The sequence below is a fragment of the Propithecus coquereli genome, unplaced genomic scaffold, assembly GCF_000956105.1.
Source record: "Propithecus coquereli isolate 6110/MARCELLA unplaced genomic scaffold, Pcoq_1.0 Scaffold58, whole genome shotgun sequence".
NCBI lineage: Eukaryota > Metazoa > Chordata > Mammalia > Primates > Indriidae > Propithecus > Propithecus coquereli.
The window spans coordinates 3,618,095-3,636,879 of record NW_012151729.1 but is presented as its reverse complement, the minus strand read 5'-3'; the positions used below and the strand labels follow the sequence as shown (position 1 = coordinate 3,636,879).

The following is an 18,785-nucleotide window of genomic DNA, read 5'->3' as shown; positions in this document are numbered from 1 at the left end:
TTTGTAGAATAAATATTTATTCTTCCTGCCCGTTCTTGTTGAAGGGTTTGCTGAAAGCAGATCCCGCTGATATGAAACCAAGGGGGACTTTTTTAGCTCTACTTGAACCAAGAAAAAAACTGCTCTCCTGGGCGTGTGCCAGGAAGCCAGAGAGCCTGATGGCTTTTCCTCACCTCCAGCCAGCAGCCAGGTGTAGCTCTGAGAGGTTTCACAGGGGAAGCTCAGGGTCCCTGTGCCCCTGAATCTCCTAACCTGGCAGAGAAAGTGAAACTTGGTCACTGATGCCTGGGACTTGAGGTCGTATCTAGTCAGTGTCCATCAAAGAAAATACATAAAAGACCACAGGGTTCAAGGGCCACTTCTAAGGAACACTGTGGGGATGGCCCCTGCAGGTGGAGAAAGCGGTGGAGAGGAAAGAAGAAAGGTCTCGAAGTGTGCTCCGGAAGCAAAGCAGGGCAGTGTGCCTAGAGCCCAGAAGAGCAGGTAGAAGTTAAATGGAGCTTCAACATTCTTCCGAAGAGTTCGGGCCTTTTTCTCCGGGTCCGCAGCTGGGTGTGTCCCAGGCTCTTAGAGACTGTGTCGCGTGTAATCTGTAACTAATAATAGAGGCGGGATAACGCAGGAGCTGAGCATGCTGGCTGTGGTGTCAAGTTGCCCGGGTTTGAATTCTGGCTCTATTCCTTCCACTTAACCTCCTGAGTTTCAGTTTCTTCAACAAAAAATGGAGATAACAATCTCCTACCTACCTAGGAGTGATCAGTGATTTCACGCAGGGAAAGCACTCAGCACACAGGAAGCATTTGATTTTTTTAAAAAGAAAGCAAATGCATAAAATTCAGGTTTGTAAATGATCGCCTTTCTTAATAAATTAGAGAGGAATCCGAGTTCTCTCTCCCGTACTTTCAGTCTCACGCCTTGCCTGCCCACCCCGGGAAGGGCTGGGATTACAGAGAAATTGGGGAGAATCCACAGGGAGTGCACGGAGCACGTGGCGATCTTTCATCATCTGTGTCGCAAAGGGAAGCTGGTGTTGTGGGCCCCGGGGAGCTGTTGATGAGTTGCGAGCAGGAAGAGGTTGTGTGTTGCAATTTGGGGAAATTATTAAAGCCAGCAGCGAGCTCACACTGGATTGCAACGGGAGAGATTGGAAAGAGGTGGCCAGTTAGGAGCTGCAGCAGATACCTCAGGTGAGCAGCAGGCTGTGAGATTAACTCACCTTGACGGTGAAGAGCAGACACATAAAACTCTCCATTCTGAAATAGGGCTAATTGTACAACATTCTTAGTCTAATGGGGAAGCAAAGGAGATATTTGTCTGGGGCACTGCACAACTCAAAGCATCCATTTCCACAAGCTTCAATCAACATTTTCTTGGATCCCCAACTTTAACTCTGGAGGCAGAAATCACCCCAGGGGTCTCCCAAACCTGCCCAAGCACAGCCTCCTAGCGGGTGGATTCCTGGCAGCCAGCCCAGAACCAAATCCAGGGTTAGCACGGGGAGGCTCTGGCAGGTGAGGAGGAAGGAAGGAAGGGAGGGAGACTTTCTACCTGGACAGACAGTCGGGGTGGTCATTCTGAGATCCCACCCAGAATATTTAGTCTAGGCCCTGGCTTATTCCGCTGTGATCACTAACAGCAGCAACATCAGTAATAACAAACCCTTACAGCATGATTCACGCGTGCCCGGTGCAATGCGTAGCATTCTTCGTATGTATCTCCCTTGCTGCTTGCCACAGCTCTCTGAGGCGAGTGCTCTTATTATCTCTGTCTTACAGAAAACCGAGGCTTAGTGAGGTGCTGTCACCTGCCTGGGGTCCCTGGGTAAGGAAAGGCACATCCCAGGTTTGATTCTGGGTGTTTGTCACCCCCGTTCACAGGCCACAACTACCTGCTGTCTTGACTCATCCCCAGCCTTCCTGCCGAGGGGCTGTCCCACCTGGGCTCCATCCCTCTTGGATGGGACATCTGTCAGCCTCTCTTTGTTCAGATTGCTGGAGAGTTCTTCCATACGATGAACCTAATATTGTGGTCTTAGAGCTGCCACCCACTGGTCCAGGCCTGCTCCCCAAACCCCCCAGGTCCCCCGAGAGCATGTCTGCTCCACCTGCCTCTCCCCCACCCCCCAAGGAGCCCTTCTGTTCTTGGAGACAGTTGTCATAGGCAGGATTCACAGGGCTCCTCTAGTCTGGGTCTGTCCTATGAATCCCAGGTTGCCAGTTAGTTAGTCCCTTCCCGCTGCACCTGCTGGGCACTGGGTGGCTGGGCAAAAGCTAAGTCGGGCATCACCGCCACTCTCACGTACTCGCAGTGTAGTGAAGAGGGACATCAATCAAGTCATCTGCTCTGCAGCATAGAACGAGGTAACGAGGTAACTTCACCTGTCCAGCAAGGCAGAACCAGGCTCCTGGAGAAAGTGGCATCTAAACCAACTCTCAAAGGCTAAGTGAGCCCTGTCTGGGGAGGAAGGAGATTTTAGATAATAATCACAGTCGACTTGTCATGCATCAAGAACTGTTCTAAGCGCTTTATGTAATACCTCACTGGATCCTCATGACAGCCCCGTAAGGGATAGATATTATTATTATCCCAATTTTGCAGATGAGGAAACAGACACAGAGAAGGTAAGTAACTTGCCTGAGGTCACACAGCTACTAGAAGTTAGCAGTTGGAGGAGAATAGGTCATGCAGAGGAAACACCATGAGCAAACAGTACTCAGATATTGAAAATAGGTCAGAAATAGTAAAAAATAATTTTTAAAAACTCTACTGAACAAAACAAAGCCAAATACATAAATAGCTTCCTATTAGTACAGCCTGTGGTATCTGTTGATGATTTTCTGGTTCCTTGATCACACGGAAGTTTCTGTGAGCTGATTGCCCACCTAATCCCTTACCTTTCTGAATGAGGTGCTGTTCAGTCCCATCTCCTGAGTTCTGGATGCGCTCTGTTGTTTCATTTGGGTGGCAGGTGGGAGGATAGCACATTTATTGTTAATCGCAATTCGCCAGTTTATAAAACTTCATCTGGCAGAGCGCTCTCACTTCCCACCGGCACGGTCAGACTTGAGTCTCACAACAGGCCCGCGAGGTAGGCAGGGAAGTTAGGGTCACCCCACTCTGATGTCGAGGAAATTGAGGCTCAGAGACATGCAGCGACTTGCCCAAGGCCACACAGCCAGTAAGTGTGGAGCTGGGCCCTGAGCCCCAATATTCTGGCTGCAGTGCCTGTGTTTTTTCCAGTGCTCCAAAACACCATGCACGGTGGAGGCCAGAAAGCTTCCAAGCCTGGCACTTGTGGCCTCTGGCAAGTTTAACCTCTCTAGGCCTCTGTTTCCTGTCAATAAAACTGGGATAAGAGGAGTTCCTACCATATAGAGTTGCTGCACCGATTAAAGGGGGTAATAGGCACAAAGTATGCAGAGAATATTCCCACAGTGGAATAGCACATAACAGTCAAAATGAATGAAAATGGTGACAGGCAGCAATATGGATAAATCTTAGCAGCATAATATTAAAGAAAAAGTCACAAAAGGTTACTTATAGCATCATACCCTTTTAATAAAGTTTAAAACAACCAACAATTTAAAATATGTATTTTCAGAAGTACGTCTAGTCGCAATAAAACTACACACGGGGGAAAGCAAAGGCATGATGAACACAGTATTTAGGATGATAGTTAGCTCTGGCAGGTTAGGCAGGAGGGTGGATCATACAGTTAAATTAGATGTAAGACGTTGTCAAGATCCTTTTGCTTGGAATGGTAGGTTTGTGGGTGCTTACTACATTATCAAAAATAACTGATTATGTAAATAAATAACAAAAAGTGGGACATGCATGGGCCAATGATGAGAGTATCTCATGAAGCAAGGATTAGGATTGATCCCATCTTTGTCCACCTGTTCTTCAAAAAAGAAATAAAAGTGTTAGGCACAGTTCCCAGCATGTAGGAAGCGTTCAATAAATGGTGGCCGTCGTTCTTGGGTATCTTTATTATGTACATAATCCAGAGACCCCTAGTCAAAGGCTTTGATGTCTGCCAAAGGAGGGCGGTGAGATGGGTCTTCAGACTCAGACTTCTCCGAAGCAGAAAGCCGAGCCCCGTGGAGTGAATGAACACCGGTGGAGAATGGTCGTGAGGCGCTCACTGCTGGGTCCAGCAAGCTTTGGGGTGTGGGGCCCCTGTGCAAAGGAGAAGGCCAAAGGTACCACATAATGCAGCAGTTGAAAACTCAGGCTCTAGAGTCAGGTCTAGGTTTGAATCATAGCCTGCTAGCTGTGCACCTTTAGACAAATGGCTGTGCCTCTCTGCGCCCAACTTGGTTCATGAGTAAAATGGTGGGTAAAACAGAACCTACCTCACAGGGCCATTATGATTGAACATCACTTAAGAGCTGGAATATCCTACCTGCTTTTACCGTGGAGCACTCCAGACCACCCCCTGCTCCTCCTCCCACAAGCCTTTGTGTGAAGGAGATGATATCGGCTGCTGAACGTGGAAACAGCTGCCATCTTGGGAGCCGGAGGTGGTGGGGGATAAGTGTGTGTGTCACAGTTTTCCACTTCCTCCTGGAACCATTTCCTTTGTGAGCTAAACAGGGAGGAATCCGCAGACAAAGGAACAATTCTGGGAGAGCCCCATCCCACAGCCCAAGTTAATTTGCTCGGAAGCCAGTGGCTTGCCCCCACCCCTCCTGTGTGGTCTGGAAGTGGCTGGATGGGAGGAAGCTACAGCTTCCCTAGGGGCCCAGAGCTGAGAAACGAGGTGCTCCAAGCGTGGGCCCTCCTGGTGGAGGACAGGGGACAGGAACCTGAGCAGAGCTGCTGCGACGACGGCCATTGAAGGTGTGGAGCTTCCCTGAGCCTGTCACCCTGGTCTGACTCCTGGGAAGAGTGTCACCCAGAACTCCCCCATGACCTGCTTTCCTATGACCTACTACCTCCCTGACCTCTTGCCTCCCTGGAAGGGCAGGTCAGAGAACTGTGCTACCGTCTCTAATGACAATCCCACGGCTCACAGACCCTTGCCCAGCCATCGCCCGTTTCCCCCTCACGCAAACCTGTGGTGGGTTTCCAAACCCCTTCTTACAGAAAAGGAACATGGCGCTTGGAGGGGTTAAATAGCTCACCCGAAACTACACACCAGCAAGTGGGAGGAGTTGGAACCCCAACGAAGTCCTCTGAGGCCAAGTCCCAATTCTTCCCGCCATCCTTGCCACCTCCCTTCTTCATGAATGTCTCTGTGTTCCTATCCCGTGGAGTCCAGCTTGTGCTATTCTCTGCAGCATAAAAGGATATTCAGTTTCCTGCAACCGCTGTAATTAACACACACAAAAGTCTTCCAAGGTGACCTCACTGCCCCCTGCCCTCCCTCCCACTATATTTAGCTCCTGGGAAGCCCGAAGACTGAGGCATTGGCCTTGCAGCTGGGTTTTCTTTTCTGCTCCTTTGTCATTCTTTTCCAGCCCGCCTGCACCACGGGCTTCCCTACACACGCCGGGACAACAGGAAGTGTTTGTTTTAGTGATAAACAATGCGAGTCCAACCAGTGCTGTCCCCTCGACGTTCTGCCCACTGTTTGGCCTTCACTTGGACTCAGAGAGAAGCGCTTATAAATTCAAAGGAAGGAAGGGAGACGTCCCGGTGGCCCCAGCTGGGGAGAGTTGCAGCAACTTGGAAGAGATCGTGGGCGGGAGAAGGAGAGATTTCTGAACCCCTAAGGGGAAGGGACAATTCTGCCAGCCTCACCTGGGGAGCTGGTGACCTCTCTGCAGAGTTAACCCCGAGCTGAACACAGACAGATGCAGCATCCCGAAGGAAAACTGGGGGAGGCATAACAACGAGCTCCTCCGGGATTCTCACCATCCTGCAATCCTCAGTTTCCACACCTGTAAAATGGGGCTCACCCACCTTATTGCAAGAATTAATTTACGTAAATAATATATGCAAGTCTCTCAAAGCAGGGTGTGCCTTCTGGCAGTAATGGGAGAGTAATGTAGGAGGCTGACATTAGCTGAGTGCTTGCTATCTGCCGGACACTGTGCCAGGCACATTCGCACATACCAAGTCCTATTCCCACTGACGAGGTAGATATGCACGCATGTCACCCATGAGGCACATGAGGCACAGGCCAGTCCTGTCGGTGTCCAGCGATGCACAGCTGGGAAATGGGAGAACAGGACTTAAAACTCAGGTAGTTTAGGTTGCTCAGAATCTATTAGTTATCATTATTTCCCAATTTATATGTTAGGACTAAAATCCACCAACTGGGCCAGGTGCAGTGGCTCACACCTGTAATCCTAGCACTCTGGGAGGCCGAGGTGGGAGGATTGCTTGAGGTCAGGAGTTCGAGACCAGCCTGAGTGGGACCCCATCTCTACTAAAAATAGAATAAAAATTAGCTGGGCAACTAAAAACAGAAACAAACAAACAAAAAAATTAGCCGGGCGTGGTGGCACGTGCCCGTAGTCCCAGCTACTCAGGAGACTGAGGCAGGAGGATCGCTTGAGCCCAGGAGTTTGAGGTTGCTGTGAGCTAGGCTGACGCCACGGCACTCTAGCCTGGGAAACAGAGTGAGACTTGGTCTCCAAAAAAAAAAAAAAAAAAAAATCCACCAACTGCAAAAAGTACATCACTCAGTCAACTGGCAGCTCTATCCATGTGAGGGATACAAGTACAAAAAAATAGAGTATTTGGGAGCTTAGCCAAGTGAGAAATCAGGCTTCTGCTTCCTTTTGTAGTCAGGACTTTTTATGGCCTGTTTTTTTTGGGTTTTTTTCCTCTTTTTTCAAGCATCACTTTACTATGTTGAGCCACTATAAGGACAGACCTGGTTTTAAAATCACATTAATTAGCTGTTAGACTTTATCAGATCTAAGAAAAAAAAAATGTGCTCTAAGAATTTATTTGTTCCACAAATACTTAAGCACTTAGTCTGTGTCAGGCGCTAGCAAAAGCTGGCACTGTTCCTGCCCTCAAGGAGCGCAGGCTCAAGTCAGGGAAACTGACATTAATCAAAAAATACACGTGCAAATATAAAACCTTACTATGTGAGGTGTTACAGGGAGAGATACGTGGTGCTACGTCAGCATAAATTAGGGGGAATGAGTGTAGCCAACAGGACAAGGAAGGTATCCCTGAGGAAGTCATGATTGGGTGGAGAGCTGAAGAGGGCATGACTGCTTGGCAGGGGAAAGGAGTTCGGACAGGCAGAGGGATCAGCCTATGCAAAGTCCCTGGGTTAAGAGGCTGAGGAACAGAGCATGAGGGCAGCCTGGAGGGAGGTCCCTCTGGAAGAGCCTGCAGGATTTTGAAGGTCACAGGAAAGGCTCTTCCTCCTTTCCTTCCCCCCACCCAAACACTGAGCTCACATCTAATAAGCATACTGCTTTCCTTTCCAAGGTGACTTGCCTCCCCTCCATTATAATGGGTCATATCCTATTAATATGCTAGCTTGTTAAAATGTAGTATAGAAAAGTCATCTCTAAAATCACGATCAAAAATTTTTTTTGTTTTTTTTTTTTTTTACGATCAAAAAATTTTTAAGTAACGCACTGGTTCTTCCTCCAGAACAGAAGCCTTTATGAGATAGAAATTGGGTCATTTTACTGTTTGGAAATAAGAAAGGAAATTGGAGTAAACCAAAAGAAAAATTGTAGGCTCTTCATAAAACCACATTCTGAGAATTCTTCTTATTTTCCATTTTTAAATGGTGCCAGTTGCATTTTCTCTGACTTGGAAAATGGAGAAGGATGAGTTTTCTCTGTGATCTCTGTAAAGAGGCTTGTCAAAAGGTGAGGTAGGGAAAAGAGAAATTGCATTTCTTCTTACTGCTTTGCATTTAATGAACTTGTAACTTGCAAGCTGTTTCCAAGCACTTTTGTAAATTCCAGAACCTGAAAGGTGCACAGGAATGAGATCATGCGTCAAAGTGCCCAGCACCAGACCCAGCCTGGTAGGAGCCAGTACAGCATTTATTATCCCTGCAGGTTTGCTGAAATTTAATTATTCACTTTTCTTCTGTCATGGAAATTAGACTCAGAACCTTTGAGATCTCTAAATAAATCTGACCTCCTGTGAGCTCCTGTCCTTACTGGCTGTGATAAGTAAGTACCTTTGCCTTGAAGATTTCACTCAGCCTGCATCAGGGATGTAAACCAGGGCTAACATCCTGGGAGCAAGTGACGGTGCCTTTTGCCGACAGCTTAATTTCTGCCATATAACATCTTATTTTGATTTCAGTTAGGTGAGGAGGGTGGAGGAGCAGAGAGAAGACTGATCTTAGTCTTAGTTGGGCACTCGCCAGGAACAATAAGCACTTAGTGGTCTAATCTTAGATATATTTTTAAATAAGTTTGCAAATTTATTTGAAAAACTTCTTGTGCAACCCAGAGAATAAATATCCCCCATCTTGGGTTTCTGTGCCTGTCCATCCCACTTAAAAGACTGTAGACTTATAAACAATGGTTAGTCCATTTCTTCCTGTTGTTCTTTATTTTTTTTATCATTTGAATTCACCACACCTCCCTAAGACTCAACAAAACCAAACAAGATTGATGAAATTTATTCATGATTCTAAATAAACTTTAGACATAAATACAGTCCCGTCCTGATGCCCTAGGATGCCCTCAGAAAGCATAGATGCCCTGGACCAGGAACAAAGACAAGAGGAGGGCTGGTTAGGAATTGGGGAATGAGATCTTTCCTAACTGGGGATGACAGGGACAGGATTCCTGCATTACCGCCCCTCCATCTACAAGATGTTGTCTCCTCACCTGGCGTGGAGGGGTCCCTGGGATGTGAACATTCCCAGGGAAGGGGCTCCACCAGCTCCTTCTGCCACAACCATCCCAAGTTCAGTGTCAGGGCCAGAGCCATGGATAGTCCACACGGTCAGGCTTGCAGAGTTCCATGATGTCCCCTTGTCTCCATGGCCCCCTCCCTTGTGCCTATGCTGCTGCTGGAACTCAGAAGGGCAGTCACACATGAATGAAGGGAGTAGCCATCGGGTGCCTGAGCACCATGCACATCAGTTCATTTCATATTCTTCATCCATGACCTTGTGAAGCCACTACTCTCATCACCCCACAGTCTGCAGATGAAGAATTGGAAGCTTAGGAAAGTTAAGAAATTTCCCCAGGCTGCAAAATGACAGAGCCAGAAGGGGACCCCCCCCAATTATCCACAGCCTGTGCTCTTAGCCACTCTTCCATAATTCCTCTGAAGCATCAAGCTTTGTGTAAATTTTGTGTGAATTTAACACTAGATACTTTTTTTCCCCGACTGATTGTGTGACCATAGCTAAGTCAAATAATCTCTTTGACCCTCACTTTCCACACCTTTGATATGAGAAAATTAGGCTAGGTCATCTAAGTATTGTATTCATTGAGTAAGTGTTCAGTGGGCATCTACTATGTACTGAGAGATAGCCCTCATCCTGATGGAAATTGCTACAACTATAACAAACCTGTCCCTAATGCTATCTGATCAATATTTTGCAGGCTGCATCATTCTGGGGAGTATTAGGGAATAGCAACATTGACAGCAGCAATATGCACTGTGGTTATCATTCAGTGAGTGCTGTTCCAGGCACAGTGCCATGCCAAGTGCTTCATAAGCAGGACCACACCTGGTCCTCCTGGCCATGAGGTTGGGATTCTATTATTCTCATTTTGCATATGACAAAGCCAGGGCTCAAAGTTTTCTAACGTGCCCATCATTGCACAGCTCAGAAGTGGTAGCACAAGAATCCCAATACGCATGGGTCTACCCCAAAGCCCTAACCACTGTGCGTGCTATTCTAAGCGAGACTTCGGCTCTAGCTATTTATTATATAATCTTCTGTACCGGCTCTTATTCCCACCTTGACTCTCAGTTATTCCAGAAGATGTCGAATGATAATTTTTTAAGGAATATGAGAGGTTTTCCCACATTTTTTATGTTCATAGATGTCCCCTGTAGTATATTTTCTCCGGTGCAGTATTTTGTAAAAGTTGAAACTTGGACTGCCTGTGTCAGAATCACTCATTAAAATGCAGATTCCTGGATTCAAGTTCAGGCTACCTACTGAATCAGACCCTCTAGAAAGGAGGTCCAGCAGTGTGTATATCCAACAAACCCACTGGGAGAGTCTTTTCATGCTAAAGTTTGAGGCTGCTGTCCTGGCAGTGTGTATGAGCCTTGGCAGAATCATTTGTCATATGTGTTATACCCACATGATTTCTCCCCAGTTTAAATTCTCTGATGTTTTAAATACCCGTGGTTTGGATTCTCCAGCATTAAAGACGAAACTGTCACAGAAGGCACTTCTGTATTCACTGTGATTGAAAGCTAGCTTCTCGGGGTGAGCTCTGTGTTGTTCTGGAAGAGCTGAACACTGGCTGGAAGGTTTCCTGTATCCATGATGTATATCAGGTTCTCTCTGGGATGAGATCCCTGCTGTTAAGTCAGGTATTTGCTTGGAATGGCTTGGTTTTCCTCTCTGAGATCTTCACAGTGAGGTCTCTGAAGTTCAGACAAGCCCAGTGGGGAGGGGTCATCGAGCAGGAACTTCAGCCCCACAGTCAGGGTCTCCCACCCACCGGGGAAGAGATCCCCAGTGAAGTCCTGGCCCACAGCCCTCAGGGGGAGGGCTTTGAGAGGAAGCCCAGCATCCACATCTGCCCACCTTCTCCCAGCCACGGCCTGGCCTCCTGGCCTCTGCCGTGCAGAGCAGAGCTGCAGTCTGCTGATGGCGGATTCAGGTGCAGGGTTGGACAGCCCTGGGTTCAAGGCCTGACTGTGCTGCTTACTAGCTGAGTAACTTCACTTCGCTGAGACCCCATTTTCTCCTTTGTAGGGCACCGGAGGATTAAATGAGATAATGCGCGTTAACTGCTCAGCACAGGGGAACTGCGCCACAGTTCCAGGGAAAGGGTCTTGCACAGTCGCTGCCAGCTGGGCTTTGCCCGTGGCTCCAGCTCCCTCTGCCCCTGATGCCCGCCAGTTCCTTTCGGGTTGCAAAACCCCCACAACTGGCAGCCCCTCATTCTCCATCTGCTTCTCCCAGATTCACTCAGCCCTTTCCTTCTCCTTTGGTCTGTTTGGACTTCAGTGATCACATCTCAGTCAAACGAAAAGCTCTTACAAGTCAAGCTTCCATGTTAAGAATCCCATCAAAGATACGAAAGAAGCAAAAAAAGGTATTACAAAGCTTGACTGCTAAAGCAGCAGTACCCAACCTTTTTGGCACCAGGGACCAGTTTCATGGAAGACAGTTTTTCCACGGACTGGGGGTCAAGGGCATGGTTTCGGGATGATTCAAGCTCATTACATTTACTGTGCAGTCAAACCTCTCTGCTAATGATAATCTGCATCTGCAGCCACTCCCCAGCACTAGCATCACCACCTAAGCTCCACCTCAGATCATCAGGCATTAGATTCTCATAAGAAGCGCACAACCTAGATCCCTGGCATGCGCAGTTTACAGTAGGGCTCGTGCTCTACGAGCATCTAATGCCGCAGCTGATCTGACAGGAGGCGGAGCTCAGATGGTGATGCGAGTGATGGGGAGCGGCTGTAAATACAGATGAAGCTTCACTAGCCTGATGCTCGCCTCCTGCTCAGCTCCGGTCTACAGCTGGGATGAGGGACCACAGACTAAAGCTCAGGTTTTCAAATGCAGAGCACTCACTCGGAACCTAATCGTTCTTACTTTAGAAACTACTGTGACAAACCTTAACGTAGAAGCAGTGTAGCATGTAGGAGCCAGAATGCTGCCACACATAGGCACTTACTGATAGCAACAAGAAATTATTGGAACCTCACAGCAAAAAGAAAGAGAGACAGAAGGAAAGAAAGAAACAAAGGAAGGGAGAGGAAGGAAGGGAGGCAGGGAGGAGAAAAAGGAAAGAGACGGGGGCAGAGAAAAGGAGAGGGAGGGAGGGAGGAGAAACAGATTTAAGAAACCCAAAAAGCTTAGCAATCTGGGGTCATTCCTTGCAGGGCAGCAGTTCTCAAGGTGTCCCTGTGGATGGAGGGGTGACTGGGTGAGATCACCAAGGTGCTTCCAGGGTTGTAAGGTCAAAACTGCTTTTATACAGTACTAATGCATTATGCCGTTTTTGCTCCGATTCACGCGTGTACAGTGGTGTTTCCCAGGCACACCCTGGAATGTGTGACGTTTCCAGGCATCACCCTGTGATGAAGTGGGAGCTCTGAAGGCCGGGGGCATAAGTATCTGCGTGTTCCCGTGTTGTAAGGATGTCTGAGTTTTAATTGTTAATACAGCAAGTATTAACAGATACAATTCACATAAGACAAAAGTTCTTTGGGGTCCTCAATAATTTTTAAAAGTAGAGACCAAAAACTTTTACAACGACTGGAATAGGGATAAACAGCCCTGTGCATCCCAGAGCACTGACATCCCTGTGGGCGAGCAGAGCCGTGTCGTGAGTTTTCAGATATGAATAATCACAGCTGCCCTGCAGTGCCTGCCTTGTCGCGTTTGCCACGGCCTCCCTGGTGAGCCATTACCCGTGAGCGCGCGTGCCTGGGAGAGAGGGAACGCCCGCTGGGACCATCTCGTTCGTTTTTTCTGATTCCCCCAAGTGGCCAGCCTGGCACATAATTAGTGCTCAGCAAATGTTTTGGAATTGAGTTAACTGATGTTTGGTGTGTCTATGGGGGATGCCAGAGAGGTTTGTAATTCTATTTGAAAAGATTTCCTTGAAAACAGCTGAAGTTCAGCTAAAACGATTTCCTGCTTTAAAGAGAGAAACCTGCCCATCCAGAACCCTCACTTATGAGGCATGGCGGGGGCTCAGGCTGAGGGCAGCAGGGTCTCCAGGCACCTTTCGCCTGGGCTCTCGAGGTGGGCAGCGCCCCCCAGAGTTGTGCGACTCAGCAGCTCTAGGAATCACGCAGACTTGGAATCAGCCTGGCTCCACCTCTTTCGTGCTGTGCAACCATCCGGTAGCTTCCCTCAGCCTCAACACCGTCTTCTAGAACATGGGTGTCCCAGCAGGACTACTCACAGGTGTGCCGTGGGGAGTAGATGGGCAACTGCAAGGAGAGCCCCTCCTTTGGTGCCCGGCACGGAGAGTGCTCATGAGATGGTAGCTGTCTGTGTCAGCCTTCAGCTCGTTGTCAACGAGTTTGGGGCGATGATGGAACGCCACAGAGAGACTACGTCATCGCGTTTTCCCAAGTGCCACTCTCCGTATGTAAGATTTCTATTTAAAAGAAAGTCCTAGTGTGGTCATCTGCCCTAAACTAGATGAGAAGGAAGCAGAGAGTCAGACACACAGACACCAACCCAGAGCCGCGGGGTGAATTCTACAATGACAGGAAGAATGGCTGACTTGTGGTGAGCATGTACTCTCTGCCGGGCAAGGCACTTTCCATGCATGGCATAATTAATCCTCACAGCAGCCCCAGGAGGCAGGTGTTGCTACTATCCCTCCTTTACATGTGAGGAAGCTGAGTCACCGAGAGGTTAAGGAGCTCACGGGAGGTCCCAGGGCAAATGAATGACGCAGCCTGAATCTGAACGCAGGTGCTCCGGCTCCATGGCGGGTTCCCTTATGCCTGATGCTGTAGCCCCTCTTACACAATCAGACCCTGCAGCTACAGGCCAGAGTCTCCCCATTTCCTCAGGAGGGCCCAGGCTGGGGAGAAGCACGTGGAGTTAGGCGTCACGGCCAGAGCTAAAGTCCTGGCTCTTCTGCTTGCCTCTGTGTAATGTCTGGCAAGTTACTTAGCTTCTCTGAACCTTAGTTTCTTCATCTAAAACATAGAGGTGATCATTGGACCTGCCTCAAAACTTGTTGGTAGGATCAAGTAAAGTGCCTCCAGACAACACAGCTCTGTGCTGAACAGAGAGAAGGAAGCAGATTCGGTGTGGGTTCTGCCAGCCATGCAACCTCAGAGAAGTTATTTAACCTCCCTGAGCCTTACTTTCATCCTCCATATAATGGAGATAATAAAATGCTTGATGTGCGATTTATATGAGACAATAAAACATAAAAGGGCTTAGCACAACCTACAGTAATAGTTCGACACAGGTTAGCTTTTACTATCGTGCGCAAGTGCTTGGTGGGTTGCAGAGCAGGACGGTGCCACTACGCGGTGAAGCTGGTCCTCCATTCTGAGGCAGACCAAGTCCCCAGCTACTTTACACGGCAGGGAGACATCGATGACATCATGGTCCTGGCATGCTCTTGTCCTTGAAGGACTCTGTGCTTTAGGATCTTGCAACTCAGTATGGTCCCAGACCAGCCGCTGGGAGCTTGTCAGGAATGCAGACTCACAGGTCCCACCCCGCACCTCCTGAATCAGAATTTGCACTTTGACAAGATCTCCAGGTGATATCTGTATATGCTCAAGTTTGATAAGCACCAGTACAACTCAGAGAGAGAGAATGGCAATGACAGCTTTAGGCATGGGGTGAGAAGGGTTAATGCTTAGTTTGGCTCTGGCCAAGGCACCGGAAACAGAAGGTTCCAGAGATTGAAGCGCATGAACTGATGGGACAGGAAGGCTCCCTTTCCTGCCTGTGTCCTGGTGGCCAGGGGCTCCGGCCTGAGACTGCGCTGAGCCTCGAGCTGCAGCGAGGAAGGACTCCAAAGCAGAGGGCAGCCTGGGACGAAGGGAGGCCTAAGAACCTCTGCTCGGGGCTGCCTGGGCTCAGAGCTGCCAGCGTGAGCCCAGGGAGGTCCAGTCCTCAGGCCGAGGCCCCCTGGGTCTGAGGCAGAGTGGGGAGATCCAGAGGAACCCCGCAGAGTTCACTGAGCGGGGCCCTCCCAAGGGAGCTGGGTGGCCAGCACTGGGCCAGCTGAGGGGCCCTGTGTCTGCCGGCCACACCGGCCCTGCCCTCTGGCCCCTGTTGCCCTCTCCTGTGGGTGGGGGAGGCCAGGCTCCTGGCCCCAGAGCTGTGACTGTGCTCCGTCCTCCTCCCTCCCCAGTGCTGGAGCAGCTGCTCCCGGAGCTCACCGGGCTGCTCAGCCTTCTGGACCACGAGTACCTCAGTGACACCACGCTGGAGAAGAAGATGGCCGTGGCCTCCATCCTGCAGAGCCTGCAGCCCCTCCCAGGTCAGCCGCCGGCAGCCTGCCCGGAGCAGCTCCACTCACACGGGATGGCAAAGCCTCCCTTCGCCCTCCCCGGGAACATTCAGGGATCCAGCGTCCACTCGGGCCCCACTTCTCCCCCGCGGCCCTGGTTGTGCTCTTCGTGCCCCTCCATCCGCAGCCCTCCACACGCTCACACGTACACCGCACTGGCACGTGACGCACAGCACATGACACACACTGACATGCGCCTCACACGCACATAGCACACGGCACACAGAACACTCACGCACTCCAACACACAGCAGGCAGACATGCATGGCACTCACACACACTCTCGTCTCTGTGCCTTGCCTTCCCCACCCTTCAGGCCCCTCTCCCAGCCCCACCCGCCGTCACTGTGTGCGGGGCAGCAAGCCCCCCTCCCCTGCCCAGCCCGGGCTCTACAGCCCGAGGCGTGGACAGGACGGTAAGTGCTGAGTAAACTCTAAGGAGCTGTGCCCTCCTCCCACAGTGCTCAGCGAAGGTAACTCTCTGAGCCTCACTTCCCAGTGACAGAACAGAGCTGGTGTCACCTGCTGCCCTCACAGGGGACAGCAGTGTTCCCGCTGTGCTCATAGGAGTCCCTGTTGCTTGGAAGCCCTGTAATGTGTTTTCTATTCCGGGCTTCCGGGCACCCTTTTACTTGGAGAAAGGCATCCTCAGTAGCAATGCAGAAACGGAAACAAAGTTTGAAAACCAGTGAATTGATTTAGGATGCGCACATGCTTCTCAGACCGCGTGCTGTGTCCTGTGTGGCTGAAGTCCGAGTGGGGTGGGGAGAGACCTGGTCCCTTCCCTCCTCACTGCTGGTGTGTCCTCCTCCTGCCCCACAGCAAAGGAGGTCTCCTACCTGTATGTGAACACGGCGGACCTGCACTCTGGGCCCAGCTTCGTGGAGTCCCTCTTTGAAGAATTTGGTAAGCGGCCCTCTCCCGACCTCGGCTACAGAGCCATCCTCTCCCTCTGTGTTTGTGGAAGTGCCCCCAGCCTGGGCTAGGCCTGGCTCTAACGTCACATCACTGAGTCACATTGGACATGTCCTTTGGCCTCTCTGGCCCTGCCAGCTCTGAAATTCTAATCAAAAACTGCATAGTTATAGGAAATCATGTCAGAGAGCTGAGGAATGGCAGGGTTGAACGTGCAGGCCAAAGGAGGCAAGGCACACAGAGTGTTGTCTCGCCTGCCAGGCCCAGGTGAGCGGCCACTGGGCGGAGCAGTGCAGTGGCTCTGCAGAAAATGGAGCTACATCGAGCCCCACGGGCTGCCATGGGCATGGGAGCAGCTGAGCAGACTCACGTGGGGTGGCTGCCATACTTGCCCCGTCCTGAGGAAGACAGCCCTGTTCAACACGGGGAGAAAGCTGGGGGCCTAGGGAAGGGAGTCTTAGGGACTGATAGACACAGGGAACGCTGTGCCTTTACAACATAGCTCTCAAAGATTTCCAAAGCACCATAACAAATATTATCTTATTCGATCCTCTCAGTAACCCTGCAAGACAGAGACGGCAGGGATGACTGTGGCCCATTTGCAGATGAGAAGTTCCAGGGGAATAAGGCCCTTAAATGGAGGAGGCGGTAGAGCCCAGGCCTCATATGCAGCCGTCTCCCCGCTGCTGTGCTCATGCCTGGCTTTCTCTGCCCCATGGTCTGACTCTCTGCAGACTGTGACCTGAGTGACCTTCGGGACATGCCAGAGGACGACGGGGAGCCCAGCAAAGGAGCCAGCCCTGAGCCAGCCAAGAGCCCATCTCTGAGAAATGTGAGTTGCGGCCTGGGTTCTCCCACCCTCAGGCCCTCTGTTCCTCCAGGGGCCAAGGGAAGCTCTCTCCTTGACCCTGGGGTTCCTCCTGGCTGTGCAAGACCCTGTTTTCTCTCTTGGGTGGTGGTTAAGGGCAGAAAGAGCACCGTGTGGACATTTCAATGGCCCGTGATGTGCTCACTGTGTTTGTGCTGAGCAGGGAGAATGTGGGGACCTGATCTGCCCCCTCAGGTCTAAAGGACATCACCACCCCAACCTCTGATTGCATAATACAGACCAGGTGACAGGAAAAGCTCTGGACCTAGAATCAGGTGGCCTCTGCCCTCCCTACAACTCTGCTGTGTGGCCTTGGGCAAATCACTTCCCTTCTCTGAGGCTGAGTTTTTCACCTACAAAATGAAAGATTGGACCAGATCTAGGGTGCTCAACCTTCGGGCCATGGATTTAGAGAAAGGGGCCCATAATCACAAGAAGCTTTGTGTGTCATCTGCATAATTCATTATCATCATCACCACCAACAGTAACAACTATGTCCTTTACATGCTGATAACATGAAATGAGGTTGGCACAATTATCCCCATTTTATGGATAAGAAAGCTGAGGCTTAGAGAGAGTAAGTGATATGCCCAATGTCCTACAACTAGTAAGTGACAGAACTTAGCTGTAAAGCTGAGGTTCCCCTGGCCCAGCGGCTAAGATCTTAGCTTCGGACAAAATTGTTTCGCTACGTGATGGGTCTTACGCTTAACTCGTCGTACTGCACCTCATGTGTATGCAGTGTGGTTGCAGAGTATTGCGGAACTCACTGTAGTTTTGGGTAATTCTGCACATGTTCAATCAAAGTATTGAACTGTTTGGCCATCCACAAAGCTTTTAGACCTTACAGAGGTTCCCCGATGCTTGCAAAATTGCGTATGAAGCACAGAACAAATAAACACGCTCTCAAGTTTTGCCAGCTTTGTGACTGTTAGAAGTTACAGCTTCACATTCACACTGGCTCCTGGATTCTGGGATCTCTTGCCTCCCTCCCACTCACTGCTCCCCTCTGTCTGCTTCCCTCCCTTCCTGGGCTCCCATGCCTCCTTTGTCCCCCTCACAGGCAGCCAACCTGCCTCCGCCTCTGCCCAACAAGCCTCCGCCAGAGGACTACTATGAGGAGGCCCTTCCTCTGGGACCAGGCAAATCTCCTGAGTACATCAGCTCCCACAGTAAGTTCTGGTCCCCTTGGAGGGTGGGGGCTGCTTCTCCCTGAGAAGCCAATTCTAAGCTCCCCTGTGTCCTGGGGGAGCTGGAGCTCCGGCCATGTCACCCCTTGCTAAGGAGGAGCTGCCCTGGGTACCTGGCCTCTTCGGTGACAGCCTGGGTGGACCGATGGGTGTGGCTGTTATAGTCCCAGTTCTATGTAGCTTTGAATAACCCCCTTCCCCTCTCTGGATCCATTTAAGGGTCCATTTCTGCACCCTTCAGGCAAGAAAGAGAAGCTAGATACACCCGTAAAGATGTGCTAAGATGCAGGTGCACAGATGGCCAGCACTACACCGCTCCTAGCACTAAACTGCTCCTAAGCCGAGTCTCCTCCCTAGGGGGTGGCGAAATAGTGTTTGCACAGAATCACGTCTTACAGTGGATTAGGTTATCCAGTCAACACACAAGATAAAAAAGCCCATGGCCTAAACCAGAGGCCTTCAGAGTACAGTGTGGGCACCCCAGGGGTTCAAAAGATGCAGGCAGAAACATTAGAAGCTTTCTTTATACTTAGTGCAACACACCTTTTTAAAAGTTCTATGTGAATGTTTTGTAGTGTTTATAATCTGATAATAACATGTTTGCAAATAGTTTCGATATATAATTTATACACAAATAAATATATGTATATATTTTACTAACGGGTGGGCCTAATAAAATAATTTAGTGGGCACTGGTACAAATTACTATTGAAAA

General features: G+C 49.9%; 1 protein-coding gene across 1 annotated transcript in view; it reads left to right on the top strand.

The window, feature by feature from the left end:
• AFAP1L1 (actin filament associated protein 1-like 1) overlaps positions 1 to 18,785 on the top strand; it is a 64,148-nt gene that overhangs the window by 18,049 nt on the left and 27,314 nt on the right. Inside the window, exons 2-5 of the mRNA XM_012658231.1 lie at positions 14,940 to 15,068; positions 15,920 to 16,003; positions 16,747 to 16,844; positions 17,944 to 18,052. Coding sequence (XP_012513685.1) covers positions 14,940 to 15,068; positions 15,920 to 16,003; positions 16,747 to 16,844; positions 17,944 to 18,052 — 420 coding nt within the window. The remainder of the gene's footprint in view (positions 1 to 14,939; positions 15,069 to 15,919; positions 16,004 to 16,746; positions 16,845 to 17,943; positions 18,053 to 18,785) is intronic.